A 17,996-nucleotide genomic window follows, 5' to 3' on the forward strand; every position below is an offset into this window, starting at 1 on the left:
CTGAGGGTTGTTGTGGAAGCAATGTAATCTGCGGTGTGGATAAAATAAGTTACAGTCTGCCAGCATCTCTCACATGACTATTGTTTAATTTGTAAGATGTCCTCTTTAATTAGAACAGCTTTAATTTTCCCAAGGTGAGTATAAGTGCAGGAAACGGTTCAGTGAAATTTTCATTTATGTGTACACGTCCCTGTTTTTCTATTGCACACTTTAATTCTAGGTATTTTGCTTTCCGACTCTGGTTTCTCACAATATTTTTTTCCTTCATTACTGTGTGTGTGTCAGGGTGATGTATGAAGGGAAGGACAGGCTGATCCAGGGCTGTGAGGTGATCCAGGCCACGCCGTATGGCCGTTGCGCCAACGTCAACAATAGCTCAGCTACATCACAACGCATCTTCATCACGTTCCGACGTGCACCTCCCGTCCAGCATCGCAACTCTCTGGCCGTTACCGACATTTGTGTGATAGTCACAAGCAAAGGCGAGACTCCTCCACACACCTTCCTCAAGTTGGACAAGAACCTTAATTGTGGCGTGGTGAGACCAGTCATTCCTACATTCACATACGATCACATGGTATTTTTTTGAGTGTTGTCTGTAATATTGCTTGTGTGCATTTTATATCAGGAGAACCGGTGAATGGATGGTTTTACTTATTTTATTTTCAGTGGGGCTCCAATGTGTACCTGTGCTACAAAAAGTCAGTCTCTTCTTCCAACTCTATTGCCTATAAAGCAGGTAAGCTGCTGTTTGGTTTTTCTCCTGCTGAGTTGTTTAATATCATTATGAATGCAGTTTAAGTATTTTGTTTGTTTTATAGCTTTTATTTGCATTTTTACTTGCCATGTTGGGACATGCCCTTATTTAGAGCGACATGCACATATCTCATTATACAACTGGGTGGTTGATGATTATGGGCCTTGTTCAAGGGCCCAGGGGTAGCAGCTGGGTAGTAGTGTTATTCGAACACACAGCTTTCTGATCAGTAATCCGATGTCCTAACCACCGAGTCACCACTGTTTGCCACTCTTGTGTACTGGTAGTGCTTCAGTACAACATTGCTAAACAAACTGGCATCCACAATAGCAGAGTGTTTGAATGCATGGAAGTCTGAGGCTAGACCTTGTGTTATCAGAAATTAATCTGAACTTTATTTTCAAGGTAGCACAACACATCGTGGGCAGTACCTTCACGTCTGTATAAATCAGCTGTTCTGATCGTGGTGATGCAGAACAAGTAGAGTTCTTTCAATAGAGGAAATAAGAAAAGTACTGGGAAAATACTGTAGCAGAACTAAACACAATGTAAATGATGTTAAACAGGTTAGACCAGGGGTCCGCAACCTTAAACACTCAAAGAGCCATTTGGACCCGTTTCCCACAGAAAAAATACCACAGGGAGCCGCAAAACCCTTTTGACATCTAAAATGAAGATAACACTGCATATATCGTTTTTTACCTTTATGGAAAGTATAGAAAAAACTGTTGTGTGTTGCATTTATGAAATCAATGAACTGCTACCGAGTAAACGCAATTTTATTTCTGCAGGCAAACAAAAGTATTTTGAACAGTTTGAACTAACCTTAAGAAAAAAGACGCTGGGTTGAAGGTTACTTTCAAATAAAATGTTTAATATATAATTGAGTCCTTCGTATTCATGACCAGGGCTCTCAAGTTTTGAAGACAGGCAAGCATGACATCTCCAACCCCTCGCTTTCATTGGATGTTGCGTTAAATCTTTCCCCGATAGTGCTATTTTCTGATTGGCTATTGTGTAGCCTCTTTTTTGATTGGCTGATAAGTTTCAGGCTCGACTAAGAACTGAGACGCGCTTGATTCCTGCCCGGTTCCACAGAAGAGACAGCAGTGCGGACTGATACATAATGGGCGCTGCACCTTATTAAATATATGATAGTCAAAAAGTTTTTCTGCGTGAGAATATGATGTGCGGTGGGAGAGCGTGAGAAAAGACCCAAATGCGTGACTGTCACTCTCAATGCGTGACACTTGAACGCCCTGCATGACATAAAAAAAATTTACTTGCCGGCTGCAGCAAACCAAAAATGCGCCTATTTCTGTGTGTCGGATTTCGCAAGTGGGCAGTTATGACGCATATTTTGAGCGACAAAAAAAATAAAATAAATTAAACACGGTTTATTTTAATGTTACAAGAGCATCATGATCTTAGAATTCAGAATTACATTTTTTTTTAAAAAACTAACTAACAAAAATAAAAAATTTAAATTAAATATTTATTTTCCAAATCTACAGGGAGCCGCAGCAGAGGGGTGAAAGAGCCACTTGCGGCTCCGGAGCCGCGGGTTGCCGACCCCTGGGTTAGACATTAGACATTTTAGCGGGATCCTTTGCACATTTCAGCTGAATACTCCTGCTTGACAGTATATGTGTAGCTTTTGTTTTTAAAACTACTCTCTTCTCATGCAGTACAATGTGACAGTAAAAGACAGTCTTTTATATTATATTCTGTTCACCCATGTCACTTTCATCAAAGAGCTTTACATGGGTACATGCACACTGACAATGAGAGGCCAACTGTAGGACACTGGTATTACAGCCTTGCCCTTTCACGCTGTTAAAACATGGTTAATATTCATAGAGCACCCAGTGAAAGTCTTTATCTTCAAGCTGCCTTACTTCCTGTCAAATGTGGTGGCGTTAATCTTTATAAGATAGGATTTCCTGACTGGCCCTGTATTTGCCTCTTACTATATTTTTGTCTAATCACAATGAGTGTCAGTTATGGCTAAGTTCTAAAAACTACATTTGTGTAGATCTATTATGTGCACTCCATTTTAAACCCACTGTCCACTTTATTAGGAACACCTGTTAGATCAGATTGGCTGTCTAATCAGCCAATCACATGGCAGCAGAGAAATCCAAATAAAATCATGCAGATACACGAGTTAATGTTTTTAAAATTAAACATCAGAATGGGGGAAAAGTGTGAACTCTGTGACTGTGAAATGTGGCACGGATGTTAGTGACAAAAGGGGCTGGTTTAAATAGTTTAAGAAACAGCTGATAACCCAGGGATTTCACCCAATAGTCCATATACACAGAATGGTACGAAAAACATGTGTGAGTGACCGTTATGTGGGTGGAAATGCCTTGATGATAAGAGAGATTAGAGGGATAGACGTTGGTCTTTGGGCTTCAAACTGCCCAGTTTGTGTTTTTTCTTTCTTTCTGATCTCTCTTATCAACAAGGTACTTCCATCCACAGACCTGTTGCTCATTTAGTGATTGTCAAATCTAGAATGTGTAAAAATCCCTCAACCGTTCCCGAAATGCTCAAATCTGCCCATCAAGTACCAACAACCATGCTGTGGTTAAAGTCACAGAGGTCACACTTTTTTTTCCACTTCTGATATTTGATGTGAACACAACTGAAACTCTAGTCCTGTATCTGTATGTTTTATATGACTCACCATTTAGATAACTGCGTTAATGTGCAGGGCTGTTAGTGTTATTACTAAAGTTGACAGTGAGTATGTGTATATCTAGTGATTATATTATCTATGTTGTTGCTTGTGGGTGATGAAATAACAAATTGGCTTTCACTCAGTTTCTCAGCCCAACTCATTTCATCAGTCAAAATGTTTACTTTATTCATCTGCAGATTAATAGTGAGTAAAATGCTCGGGGTGCTCGAATAAGCTGTTTAATGTTATTAAACTGTCTCGTTTGTTTCAGACATTGTGAAAGGCAGGATTTCAAAAACATTTTAGCTGCTAGTGTTGATGAGATCAGAAGCCATGGTGCTATTATACACACTAATGTTATTCTAGAGTACTGAGAGCTCATTTTCTTCCCATCAGGTCTGATCTTTCGCTACCCGGAGGAAGATTATGAATCCTTTCCCCTTTCTGAGTCAGTGCCTCTGTTCTGTCTTCCTATGGGGGCGAAGATTGAGTGCTGGGCTCCCAACACGGAGTACCCTTCACCTGTATTCTCTACGTTCGTTCTAACCAATTCATCTGGGGAAAAGGTAGAATTTTGTACCTCATACAAAGAGCTTTTCATTAGCATTCACTCACATTCTGAACATGCATTGGTTTTCATTCAGCTGCTTGTTAAAGAAGGGTTTTAAAGTCTGTTAACATTTAGCCTGAGAAGAAATAGGAACCCACCAAGAATAAAGTAAGAGTAAATATATTTGTCACATACAGGCTAAAGAGTAGCACTCACTATAATGACCTGTATAACTCTTTACTGAGATCTGTGAGAATCTTTCAGCTATCTATACAAGGTCTTCTTAGATCCCTTTTATTAGCTCAGACTTTGCCACAACTTCCTCAGGTCTATGGTGCAGCCATCCAGTTCTACGAGCTCTACCAAGCAGATAACCTTACTGAGAAGCAGAAGATCCAACTTGGTCTCCTTACAGCTGTGGAAAAGAAGCCCATTCCAAATCGCACAGTCAACACCAACAAGTGCATCTGTCTTCTGTCTCGCTGGCCCTTCTTCCAAGCTTTCAGAGACTTCCTCCAGTTCATCTACAAGCTCTCGGTCAATACCGTCAACCCTCTGCCAATTGAAAAGTAAGAGATTTGCAGCCCTGCACGTTTTCTGTTTCTAATTAATCAGACAGATTTTTTTTAGGCCATACTTAAAAATATTCTTGTTTGCTGTAACCCGACCGACCCTGTCAATTTAGGACTGACTCAATTTTTTATTTTTTTTTGCTTCATGTCTGACCGACTTGCTGGTTGTAAATTTGCGTTAAGACCGACCATTTTTTTTACTCTTCAAACAACTAATACAAAAGCAATAAAATTAATTACATTTTAGTAAGTACTGTAAATAATATAAATTGCCTACATACAAACAAAGGCTATGTTCTTTCTTTTAAATAAAAACCTGTGACTTCATCTATGTTTACACTATTGGTTACTGGATGTCACACTATGGCCTGTCCGTTCGCTTCGTCTCATTCTCTCATTCACTGTCAGAGTCTACGGCTTGCGCTTGGTAATGATGGCTGCGGCTGCAGTAAACAAAATGTTTGCAGTCAACGTTTAAAGTCATACGGGTTCGGGCACCATAATACATGTAAAAAATTCATCAAAACAGCTCGACACCAATTTAATTTGGCTCGAAGTTCTGGAAAAAGTGTGTCCAACATCAAAATAAGGTTTGCAATGATGCGCCCGAAGGCACGGGTTGAAGACCCAGTCAGTGACGTCACGATATGCTAATTTGTTTAAGGTCATACCTACGTAATCACCATCACCAAAATTGTGCTTTCTTTGTACATTGAAACTTGAAAAAATTTTATAGACCTACCTACTGACTTTTTTTTTTTTCCTGTTACTGCAAACCAAAATATTTTTAAGGATGGCCTTATATGTAAACTTTCTTTGAATTAACAAGAGCCACCGGTTTTGACTGCTGAGACATGTATTAACTTGTTTGCCTTTTTTTTTCTTTTTATTTCCTGTTACAGGCACATCTCCCATTTCATGCACACTGTGCCCTTTCCTTCTCCACAGAGACCCAGAATACTGGTCCAGGTATGGTCACTGATTCCATGTTATTCCTAATAAACCTGGGTTTGCATATAATGTAATAGATCTGTGTGTGAAATCACAGCAGATCATTTGGTAGTGAGACAATCAGGTGATCACTTCAGTCAGCTTCTTGTTTAAAAAAATTTACATATTTTTTTTCCCCCTTTCTTTAGCTCTCAGCACAAAACAGCTTAATACTGTCCCAGCCTGTATGTACACCGTTACCGCTTAGGTAAGTTGTCGTAGATTGGATATTTATGTATCTATTATTATTATTATTATTATTATTATTAATCATCTAATGATGGCAATAATTCATATTCTACTGTATTATTAGGTTTTATATTTTACTACTGTAAAACTAGTTTGTTTGTGGTAATGCTACTGTTTGTATTTCTACAAAACCCTCGCTCCAAAAGCTTTACCTAGCCAAGTTACTATTTTTGTCCATTCTGACATGTTAAACTTTTCATCTATTTAAACCAAAGTTTAATGCAAAACACATATGTCTGTCATCGTGAGAATTTTTGAGTTTTGCAACACACACACACACACACACACGCATAACTGCATGCAATTGGAAAAAAAAATGAAAGAAAAAGGTTCCCAGGTCACTGTGTGTTGAAATCTGGTCAGGCTACTTTTGAGAATCATCAGCAATGACTTTGAAGTACAACGTTTCGGATGTTTTTCCTTTGTGGTAGGGTGAGCCAAAGTTTAGGGAAGGAATTGCTGACTCTCAGTCTCCACTGAGTGCAGCTGTTCCACTCTCCTTTCTGTAATATGTATTCAGTGTGTGCTCTGTGGCAGTAATGGAACAGAGGACAATTTGCCACGTCAACGGCAACTGTTTGTAGACCTGTATGTAATGTTGCACAAGGTTGTTGGTCTATTAGCTTAAAGAGGTGATTGGGGTGACATCGAATGTCAGCGTGTTGTAACTGCTTCTCTTCCCCAAGTCTTCATCTTAATTTCTTTTCACTCTTTTCCCACAGTGGTGCAGACTATAGCACTCTGCTAGCTAACCTGGGCCCAGAAAACTGTGTCACACTTCTGCATTTCATCCTGCTGGAGAGCAAGATACTACTGCACTCCCTTAGACCGGCTGTACTGACCGGTGTAGCTGAGGCTGTGGTGGCGGTGAGTTGTGTGTATGAGGGTTACACTTTTACACAGTGCCTTTTGGACCTGAAGACAAAATTTACTGTTATTTTTATTTTATAATTTTATATAATTATATATATTTTTAATCTATTACTATAAAATACAGGTAATCAACATTAATCAAATATGAGACTTTAGTAATGTGATTGGAATGCAGTATTCAGTTTTAAATTCATATTTTGGCGTTTCAGTAACATAAGTGTGGGTGTGTATTCACAAACATCTGGCACTTTATTAGGAACACCTGCACATTTCATGCAATTTTCCAGCCAGCCAAACATGTGACAGCAGCACAAACCATAAAATCATGCGGACACGAGTCAGTTAATGTTCACATCAAACATCAGGATGGGGGAAATTTGTCCTCTCTGTGACATTGAACGCTGCTTGTTTGTTGGTGTCCGACAGGCTAGTTAGGAGTTTTTAAGAATCTGCTGAGCTTCTGGGATTTTCATGCACAACAATATGTAGAGTACTGCAGTGAGCAGAAATACTGTGGGTCAAAGCATCTTGTTAATGAGAGAGGGCAGAGAACAAGGGCAAGACCGGTTCAAACCGACAAGAAGGAATCAAATATTTGTTCTTTACAACAAGGTCTTCAAAAAGGTTGAAATTTTCATTCATTTATCTCTCCTTCCAGATGATCTTTCCTTTTCAGTGGCAGTGTCCCTACATCCCTCTGTGTCCTCTCTCTCTGGCTGGGGTTCTGAATGCGCCCTGTCCTTTTATTGTCGGAGTGGACTCCAGATACTTTGACCTCTATGATCCCCCACCAGATGTGGTTTGCGTGGACCTGGACACCAACACTATCTACCTGTGAGCTCTGTGTAAACTTTAGACTGTTATCTTTTTAATATATTTTTTAATCAGTCTAATAACATTTTAATCTTTCTATAGGTCTGACGAGAAGAGAAACTCTAGCTGGAAGAATCTCCCAAAGAAGCCATGCAAGAGTCTGATTAACTCGCTGAACAATCTGCACCACCAGATTAGTATTGGTAAGAAGGAGCTTTAACTTAACTCATCACCTAGAAGGACCTTAGTCTTACAAATTCTCTTACTAAATATGGTATCTGGGTTATGACCGAATCAGAGACTTAAGATCTGTGTAATGTTGGCTGCTGTCAATCATTAAGTAGTAATTGTCGGTAGAAGTAAGTCCGGCTGACTGACTACTAGATCCAGGTAAATAAAATTCCTTGCTCACAAAAGTCCAGATAAGCAACTAGCATAAAAGAATGCTGATAAGAATTACTTTTTAATGCTTAACCACTGATTATTGGATTATGGCTATAAACTGCTTTGTTAGAAGCATTTATGATGTGGTTTCATTGTGGCACTGCCACATATGAATAGTGCTATAAAATTTGAAATGGGGAAAATAAACGTAGGTGTCTCTTTCACAAACCTTTCCTTAAACAAGCTGTCATCAGTTTACTAATCAGACGAGAGGGGAAATAAAATGAAAATCAACTCTCTCTTTTCTGTCTCTAACTCTAATATCTCTAGCCTTGTAGCTAGTCTCTGGTCCAATGCTGCCTTCTGATAAATATTTGACATGTAAAAATGCATGTGTTTACTCAGGCCACCACTAGGATCCTTTATCGCAGTTCCCTTTATCGCTTTGTTAAATCAGTAGTCATGCTGTATCAAGGCGTTCTAACAAATTTTTCTTATTTTCTTTTTATCATTGTCTAGTGAGACGGACAAGCCCAGCATGCTCGGCTGTAGAGATGACCCCGATGGAAGCTGATTTCACATGGCATAAAAAGAAGACCGCTCTCGAGATGGAGATTCAAGAGGCATTTCTGCGCTTCATGGCCTCAATATTAAAGGGCTATCGATACTACCTCAAACCCATCACCGAGGCACCCTCTGAGAAGGCCACTGCTGCTGACTCCCTCTACGATCTGCAGGGTAACAGAAAACTCATTAACCAAATCTCATGTAGTGAATTTAGACGTTATACACTGTTGTTGCTGTCGCTGTTGTTGTGTGATTTGAGGAATGAATGTTGCTCTTACTTGAAAAGGCAGGAGAAATCTTCTAGATAGAATTAGTGTTTACAATAAATAAATATACACTGTGCTGCCAAAGGGATGTGGACACCTAATCATTACAACCATGTGTGCTTGTTGAACATCCTATTCGACATTTAGTTTCCCTTTACTGATTACCCCTCCATTCCTCTGGCAAGGCGATTTTGGATTGTGGCTGTGGGGATATGCTCATTCAACCAAGAGCATTGGTAATATCTGTGATAGATGTTAAGTGAGGAGGTCTGGGGTGCAGTCAGCGTTCCAGTTTATCCTAAAAATGTTCAGTGGGGTTGTGGTCAGGAATCTGGGCAGGACCCTTGAGTCAAACCATGTCTTTATGGTCCGGGGTTGATGCACAGTGCCACTGTCATGCTGGAACAAGCTTGGGCTTCTTTGTTCAAGGGAATCATTTTACAGCTACAGTATACCAAGACATGCTGTACATTTTTTGTGCTTAAGAATGTGGCAGTACTTCTGAAAAGACACACACGTGTAATTGTTAAGTGTCTGCATGCTCATGGCCATATAGTGAAAGCAAGATACTGGATAATATAATGCCTGATCAATCAATAATCATGCAGTTGTATATCAGGTGTTTTGGTTCTGTTTTGTTCTGGGTCACTGCTTGCCCCTAATTTTCCAGGCACTGATGATGGCTTTGATACGCTTGTCTGTCTCTCTTCTCCAAAACAAAAATATCACATTTGCAGACAGGACTGATTGCACTAGGAATCTTTTTTTTTTTTGCAGACTTACAAATTGTGCCATTTCTGTTTCTTTACTAAATGTAGATTCTTTCAAAGCATTCAAGGGTTTAAATTGACTGAGTGAATTGGTCTCATGAAATGCCCAATCAGGATTTATTTGGAAATTTATGAAATCCATATGCTACTGATGTTCTGTTATAAGATTTAAGAAGCTTGTGTTATTTGAAACCTTTAGCCTTCTTGATGGTGCACAATAATATGTCCATATAGCTCCGTAGGAATATTTTGATTAGTCACTCTGTTCATTTCCACTGTTGAAATTTGCAACACTACAGCACTTGCTCCAGAAAGTAGTGTTGACTCTTTTGCTCTTCTGCTTCAGGGTTTTTAAAAAGTCGGGATCGTGCTAACCAGAAGTTCTACTCTCAGCTCACCAAGACTCAGTTATTTATTCGTTTCATAGAGGAATGCACCTTTGTCAGCGATAAAGATACTGGCTTGGCTTTTTTTGACTACTGCATTGAAAAGGTACACACACACACACACACACACACACACACACACACACACACACACACACACACACACTGCCTTGGCACTTCAAACTGTTGTTGCCTCTGGCAACAGACGGTGATTTTCCCCTTCACACTAAATCTGCACATTGTACCCTGTCATATTTAAAATAAATAAATAAATAAAGCTTTTCTTTGATTGGTCACAGCTAGTAAACAGGGTTCTTTGTGTAGTATGATCTATAAACCACCTTTATTTGTTTCCTGTAATTGAATTTGTTCCCCTCTCACTTCTTCTACTAGCTTTTCCTGTCTGATAAAGGAACAGACAAGGGCACAAAGGTGAGCATCATTTTCCATGTAAAATTCCTGTACAGCACTCTTTACTACCATCATTAATCTGACCTCGTTGCTCATTTGGATGTTGTGTTTCTCAAGAAGTCAAAAAAAAAAAAAAAAAAATGCTAGAGCCTGGAGGTGTAAAGTTTGATAAGTGCAGATGGTGTTAGAAGAAGGAAGTGCCTCTTGCTGCTGAACTGAGCACGGTGGTTGTCAAGCCTGGTAGAGCCTCTCGCAAATGTAACTGGCTTCAGATCAGCTTTTACAGGAAGATTAAGGCCAGATGGCCGTTGCTGTTCATATGCAGTACCATCGGTTTAATGGAATAAATTATTAACTCTGCCATCTGCTGTTGGAAATGTTGGCACATTGATAATCTGAACACGTCAAGCTATTCAAGACATGGAAAGTCCCTGTGTGTTTTGGGGGAATTAGTGATCTTTATATCACGTCAGTAAAATAAATATTTTATATGTTAGGAGATGCAGTAAATAAAGGCATAGTTTTTCTTTTGCCCGAATGTATTTACTTGTAATACATGTCAAATTGTTTAGGATATAACTTAATGGTTTGTTGACCTCAGTTATTAGTGTTTGCCTTAACTTTTTCTGGAAAAAAGTGTTTTGAAATTATTATAATTACTGCATTGTAAAGATTAACAATATTTTAGCGGCATTAGATCTTGGAGGAAATGGCTTGATGTTCTTGGAGCAGCTCTGGTTTAACTTATTACTCTTTCTTGCAGGTTGAAGGAGAGCTGTCAGAAGACACCAGGCTGGTAGAGCTGGATGAGTCCCAGAAGAGCGAGCACACTGTCTTTGTCCTGCCCCCAGAGCCCCCAGCCGACGATGGCTCAGATCCGCCTCCAAAATATTGGTTTGTGTTTAGCTCACTCTCATTCAAATTGCAATTGCAATAATAAAGAATGACAGCCATTTGAAATATTGAAGTCTTTCTATTTATATGAATGTGTTATACTATACTAAAAACTGAACCCTTTTTTCTGTTCCTTTGCAGTATAGAGGTTTAAATAGCCATTGATCTTGTTTTGCATTTCTTATTCTACCTGAATAGTATACGAAGGCTTTCAGATCCATTAGCACAAGGCTAGGGCCATCTGTTTTTATGCTTTTCAATTCCTTAGGGTCCTGTAATTGGGCCCAGGACGGCCTTGAGCCAGATCGGCTATGGTTAGCAGATTCTGATGCACGTTGCTCAACTGTTTGCTCTGCAGTGACTGTGTTTTTGCTCACCATCTCTCATAGCACCTTTCTTCCTGGCATGCTTGGTATACTGCTGTTTCACAGTCTCCACTGTGCCAAGGGGAGACATGCAATCCAAAGTATTCATGCCAAGTCTGGGTACAATTGTGACCCAAGTACCCCTTTCTCCAGTGCACTAAGCTAGTTACTGTTATTTCTTTTTGTTTATTACTCTTGGTCAATTTTAAACAATAAATACTGTCCCTTGTTTATGATCAGTGTTTGTAAGTACAGGTAACAAGTATTGTGTCAGTATCCATTTATCCAATCACATTCACTCACCTAGCACTTAATTAGGAAAATTATACTAATCCTGGTAGAGCCTCCCTTTGCTTTCATGTAGTATCTTCATGACATGGATTCCACAAGATGTTGGAAATATTCCAATAAGATAACATTCCATGTTGACATGATTGCATCAGCATCAAGTAAATTCCTGCAGTTTTTCCAGGAGCACTTTCATGCGGCAGACCTCCTGTTTAACCACATTACAAAGGTGTTCTCCTGAATTCTGGTCCAGTGACTGAGAAGGTCACTAAAGATCACTGAACTCATTGTCATGTTAATCTGAGTAAATTGTGACTGGACAACTTATCAATACTCAAATAGGTTTATTGGTTGACCTCAGATAGGTTGAAATAATTGGTATTAACAGAACCACACAGCCTGGACTGTTCACACAAGGCATGTCTATGTATTCATGCTGCTGGCAACAAATTATGATGTGAAAATTACAAGAACCAACTGACCATGTCTACATGATGTGTAGTGCAGTGCTGTCAAATGATTGGCTGATTAGATCATTCCATGAATGTGGAGGTGTACAGGCTCCTATTAAAGTACTCTGTGAACATGTATAATGTTCTTTGCTTTTTTTAATATTTGATTTTCCCTATGTTTATTGGGAATCTATCCAACAGCTACAAGAGCTTTCCTTGTTTGCGGCTGGAGTTATTCGATCGCCCGCTACAGTTGAAGCCAGCACTCTGCAGTAGGGCTGCAGGTGCCAGTGTGTCCAGCAGCCCTGCTCTCCTGGCTAAAAGAACCAAGCAGGTATGACCACAAAATGCACACCATGCTATGCTGCACAGTAATCCATTACACCACTAATGCGTTATGAAGTTGCTGTGTCATTCTAGATCATCTTATTGTTTAGAATCAGTGACTTTCTGGCTACTAATGAACTAGAGTCATTTCACAAGTGAGGCTGCTTACCTAGTAATCACACACCGGACCTGTGACCAGAGTAGATGCAATGTCTTGATGAGTATTCATACTGCTGATGACAGACAGTTATGTTTGCGGAATGTCACATTGCCTTTTTTGAGGGATTAGAGGTCAGTTATACAGTAACTGATTGTTTAACATGAAGAAATAAAAATAAACAAATAAATAATAATAATCTATATATCATATCAGGCAAGAGGTTCGGGTGAATCTTATGTACTCCCTGGTTACTTTACAGAAATTAATACCAAATCAAGCATCTCCATGATCTTTAGAGAAGAGAGCAATCTTTCACATTTTTTGGCAGTTTTGGGTTAAGTTGTGTCATTTGAAAAGAAAACTATGCAATTAGAATCTGAAAGTTTTGAAATAATCTGCAGCTAAAATCAAGCACAAACGTGTGAAAAACTGAAGGGACTGACTTTCACTGGTCGTGCTCATAAACCCGATTTGTATTCGCAATAGAACAACATACTACACAACATCCAGAAGTACACTAATGAAGTACAGCATCACTACACCTGCTGATCTCATGTTGTTATATTGCTCATATTGACATTATTGACAGCTGAGCCTGGCTACAAATTCAGACAGGTGGAGTTGCTGGATTAGGACAAAACCTTTGTTCCAGGTGTGAGTCTGTATTTATTTTGGTTTGTACATTCAGCTGGTAATGGATCAGTGATTCAAATGATTGTGCTTGACATCATGAGCTATACTTCTGCTTTGACACATCTATGCACAATCTGGCCGATGGTTTAAGCTAACAAGGTTTAACAGAAGGTAAAATCAGTAAATAGATCCAGTTCATGTCCTCTGATGGAGGCATTTAAACTTTAGACTGATTCTGGAGATCAGTTGAGAAGGAGAGCTGTTAACTTTTAGAAATGCAGACTGAAACTGTGTCAGGACAGACCTAAATATGAGGACAGCACATATGTGCTTAGCTTTCTCTAATGCAGTCATTAATAAAAAAAAATATTCACAAGACAAAGAACAAATCAATAAATGTTATTTTTATTTAGTATTGAATGGAGTGATTGGCTTAATATTTTGTTTGTGCTATCATCTCTGGTAATAAGAATAGTGAAATTTCACTGCTTTAGGTTGTCGTCTTTGCGGTTTTCCAACAATTAGCGCTATAGATAAACGCCTCCAGCTCTGACTGACGTGCACGCTGTGCGCGCCTGAGCTTCTCCGTTCAAATAAAGCAGACGGCTGATGACGCTCTTTTGAAAGACTACAACATGCGCGTAAAGGCAAAGTAAAAAAATCGCTCTTGTATCAAACTGATAAATAACTTCCTTTCCCATCGACGACATGTCCTGCATTTTAACCTAATTTTTATTGTTTATTTATGAAAGTAAAAATTATACTTATAGTTTTAGGGTGGCTGAGATCACAGACAGGGGGCTGAAGCCACCCTAAAAAAGGTCTAGAACAGCCCCTGGTTTGAACACAAACACAGCAGCTAGATAGAGCAGCAGGATTTATTTATTTATTGAAAGACAACGAATTCTACATCAGCAACATATGTCTCAGTGTGTAGATCTATCAGATCTGTAGGACTTGGTGTATGTATGAACTAACCCTAATAAACCAGTTTGGTAAAACTGGTAAAATCATGTTTTAACTCACTCACCAGGCTGCTTGCTGAGACAGGAAATTTGTCGGATTGAAAAGAATATTCATATTGGCTGCAGTTGAATAATTTATAACTAATTACTGCAGAGCATTTTATGTTTTTCTGTCTCTGTCTTTCATATCATAGGAAGTCAAACTGGCCTACAAGATGGCAAAACGCTACTATAAGAACCCTCAGCTGTGGGCGAAGTGTCTGTTAAGCCACTGCTATAGCCTGTGGTTTATCTGCCTGCCTGCAGGCATGCGTTTGGCTCAATCCAAGCCCCATGCCATGCAGCAAGCACTTGATGTCCTGCTCAAGATGAGGAGCTCTGAGGTGGAGGTGCAGGATGAGGTCGGTTTAAATTTAGGGCTAAAGATTTATGTGAGAGAAAACCCAAATTTGATGTTAGCGAAGTAATTTTTTTATGATCTAATACGCATGTTGTCACTGATGTATAAAACGTGTTCTTGAATTGTAAAAGAAGGTTAACGTTGTCTGGCAGGTGTGTTACCGTGTAGTAATGCAGCTGTGCGGTCAGTGGGAAATGCCCGTCATGGCCGTGCTCGTCTTAATGGAGATGAAGAAGGCCGGTGTTGAGGCCAATGCCATCACTTATGGATACTACAACAAGGTAATGAAGTGCATTCATCTCACACATTCACACACTGCTATTTATAGAGACTACAACGTGGTAACATACTGACACACGAGAACATAAACATAAATGGTGGGACATATTTATTTAATTGTATACACTGTGGGGCAAAATTCAACTCTTTCTAATAAAGCAAGAATAATTTCTGAACTGTCCTGAATTATTCAGATTTTAGTTAACAAATATCCAAATCCTATCCATTTTGTGCCTCATTTGAAATAAATAGCATTATGTTCACAGTCTACTGACTGATTTAATGCCATTTCTATTATTATCCACAGTTGCACATTATATTTGCACATTGTTAGTTATTGCTGCTGCTATTGCCATCTACTGTGGTGTTGCATTTTTGCACATATTACAGAAACATTGTTTAACACATGAGTAATATATATATATCATGTCCAAATTGTACACTTGTACGTACATACATGTATACATTTCTATATTTACATATTCTGCTGCATAGTTAAATTTTTTTAAACGATCTTTTTATTTTGGTTTTGAGTTTTTTTACTTAATTTTACTATTTTACATAGTTTTTTTTTTGTACTTGCTGGACATTCACTGTGAACAGCAAAGAAAGAATTTAGTTGTCCTGGGAAACAGAAAATACAGATGACACTGATTAGACGCCGCCTGTTCTCTGGTACAAATGCAGAAACAAAGTTTGAATTACAAAACACAGTAAACACAGTTTTATCATTTAATATTGGCTTGTTTAATATTCCACATTCAAACTTTGTATCAGCTTTCATAAGTCACCAAACAGTGTGGGCCATTATTTTTGGTAAATGTTTGTTTAGCATGAATCATACAGCGTGTATAAACAGCGTGTATAAAAAAAAGAATCTTTTTTTTTCCTGCCAAGGGGAAAATTTGAAATCCAGGATGTGTCACTATGTGGAAAAACATAGTCATGGCTACGCTGACCTGTGTGTGTGTGTGTGTGTGTGTGTGTGTGTGTGTGTGTGTGTGTGTGTGTGTGTGTGTGTGTGTGTGTGTGTGTAGGCTGTCTTGGAGAGCCCTTGGCCTAGTCGAAATCGCAGCGGCCGATTCATGTGGACTAAACTGCGGAATGTGGTGCGAGGGGTGGCTCAGTTTAAACAGGCTGTGCGGGAAGAAGTACAGTCAAAAACTACTCCTCCTATTACAGCAGGTAAGAGGAAGATCACATGACTAGTATTGGTTCTACAGGTTTTTTTTATGTTTACTTGACCACTACATTCCATGAACACTGAGAATGGAAATTACTAACCAAAAAAAACTGTCAGTACAATATTATCCATGTATCACTTGAAGATATTGGCATACAAGGTGTCCTTGTTCACTGATTATAATGCATGTTATTGAGGACTCTTCTTGGTCTGCAGTAGTGTCTCTGGATGCAATAGCTGATGGTGAGGGGGACAGACTTAGCCACTGCAGTGCTGACAGCTCCAGTGAAGCTAACGGAGAAGAGCACACGCTGTTCTCACGTGGTCTGATTGTGGGAGACAAAAATGGGAGTCAGTGTAGTACAGGTAATGACCAGCAAAGTAAACACATGCACACCTCATGCTTTAGTTCTCCTATTTAATGTGATGCTCTTCCAGCCACAATCCACATTCGGTTTATTATTACACTAATTTTTTCAAGCACATCATGAACCTCATATGCAACTTACCGTAAGCACATTTGTAAATTCTGTGGTTCACTAACTTTCCAACGGAGTATATTTATCAACGGTGTAATCCTTAATGTTAAAGAAATAATCTCCTAAAATATTCCCTTGCTTGTATACAACGATACAATGTTGTATACAACGTTATACAGCAAAGTTAGCGCAGCAGCGTCAAACACATCAATGGCAGATGTTGCTTAACTGTTAATGCTCATGGCTTTGCGAACGTACATTGGCATCTTGTTGGTCACAGTAGCCCCGCCCACAGCCCCTGATGCAAGCGGTTCTTAAGTCTAGACTAGCAATGTATTGGTGCTACTTAAGAGCCACTTTTTCTGGTTCAGAGCCGGTGCTTTGGGTGTTGAAAAAGAAAGAACTGATTTTAAATTAGGCTCCGAACCAGCACTCAAACTGCCGCGGTGGAATAGGAACAATTGTGTCTTTTTGAAAAAATTGGTATTATTTATTTATTTATTTATTTATTTATTTTAGAATTGTAGATATTTTGCTGTGGTTGATGCTTTTGTTATTAATTTGTTGAGGATTAGCTTGTACATTATTATATGGACTAACTGCAAACCCATATATCTGTCCAGTTTTCTACCAGGGCACCAGAGCTACTGTGAAAGACTGGTTCTTCACCTCTATATTAATTTCAAATTGTAAATAATAAATGTTATATTTGTTTCATTTATTTTTTAATTTTAGGAGGACAGTCTGACCAAGGTTATGGTTCTAAGGATGAGCTCCATCAGGACGCTACAGATGCTTTTAAAACTCTAGCATTTCCTCTCTCTGATGACAACTTATCCAGCAAGAGCAAAACAGTAAAGAGTCAACAGAAAGGTAATGCCTCAGTCAGTTCTGTATTAAATCACTCTAATCGATTATTTGCCATTTGAAATCATCTTTATTTATAGCTTGTTTCTTGCTTCTTGGTCTATGTAAGTGTTTTTTGAAGAGGAGTTTTCTTCATGATGTTTTTTTTTTTGTGTGTGTGTGTGTGTGTGTGTGTGTGTGTGTGTGTGTGTGTGTGCTGCTTCTCTGGTTCTGTGTAGTTGAGGACATTGCTGGCTCTGTGGATAGTGCAGTGGCTGTGTCTGAGCTTCCCAGTCCTGCTGAAATTACACCCCATCCAGCCAGCATCGTCAAACAGTCCAACAGCATTGACACGTCCATGTGTAGAAAGGACTCAGGTAAGCCTAATTTTAGATTATATTTCATCTTAAGTATGAAGAAGTGCAACTCGCAAAGAATATAAAATAAATCA

General features: G+C 39.0%; 1 protein-coding gene across 2 annotated transcripts in view; it reads left to right on the forward strand.

Moving 5' to 3' along the window:
• Window positions 1-17,996, forward strand: part of dennd4c (DENN/MADD domain containing 4C) — a 47,262-nt gene that overhangs the window by 20,988 nt on the left and 8,278 nt on the right. The window contains exons 3-22 of one of the 2 annotated variants that reach the window (XM_027169084.2): window positions 286-538; window positions 670-739; window positions 3,840-4,009; window positions 4,321-4,562; window positions 5,468-5,534; window positions 5,705-5,763; window positions 6,527-6,671; window positions 7,336-7,511; window positions 7,593-7,693; window positions 8,394-8,612; window positions 9,824-9,969; window positions 10,257-10,295; window positions 11,038-11,168; window positions 12,475-12,607; window positions 14,553-14,759; window positions 14,911-15,039; window positions 16,075-16,222; window positions 16,437-16,586; window positions 17,435-17,572; window positions 17,785-17,922. In XM_027169084.2, the coding sequence (XP_027024885.2) occupies window positions 286-538; window positions 670-739; window positions 3,840-4,009; window positions 4,321-4,562; window positions 5,468-5,534; window positions 5,705-5,763; window positions 6,527-6,671; window positions 7,336-7,511; window positions 7,593-7,693; window positions 8,394-8,612; window positions 9,824-9,969; window positions 10,257-10,295; window positions 11,038-11,168; window positions 12,475-12,607; window positions 14,553-14,759; window positions 14,911-15,039; window positions 16,075-16,222; window positions 16,437-16,586; window positions 17,435-17,572; window positions 17,785-17,922 (2,861 nt within the window). The remainder of the gene's footprint in view (window positions 1-285; window positions 539-669; window positions 740-3,839; window positions 4,010-4,320; window positions 4,563-5,467; window positions 5,535-5,704; window positions 5,764-6,526; window positions 6,672-7,335; window positions 7,512-7,592; window positions 7,694-8,393; window positions 8,613-9,823; window positions 9,970-10,256; window positions 10,296-11,037; window positions 11,169-12,474; window positions 12,608-14,552; window positions 14,760-14,910; window positions 15,040-16,074; window positions 16,223-16,436; window positions 16,587-17,434; window positions 17,573-17,784; window positions 17,923-17,996) is intronic. The other variant, XM_027169085.2, reaches the window with a different exon arrangement.

The sequence above is a fragment of the Tachysurus fulvidraco genome, chromosome 1 (assembly GCF_022655615.1).
Source record: "Tachysurus fulvidraco isolate hzauxx_2018 chromosome 1, HZAU_PFXX_2.0, whole genome shotgun sequence".
NCBI lineage: Eukaryota > Metazoa > Chordata > Actinopteri > Siluriformes > Bagridae > Tachysurus > Tachysurus fulvidraco.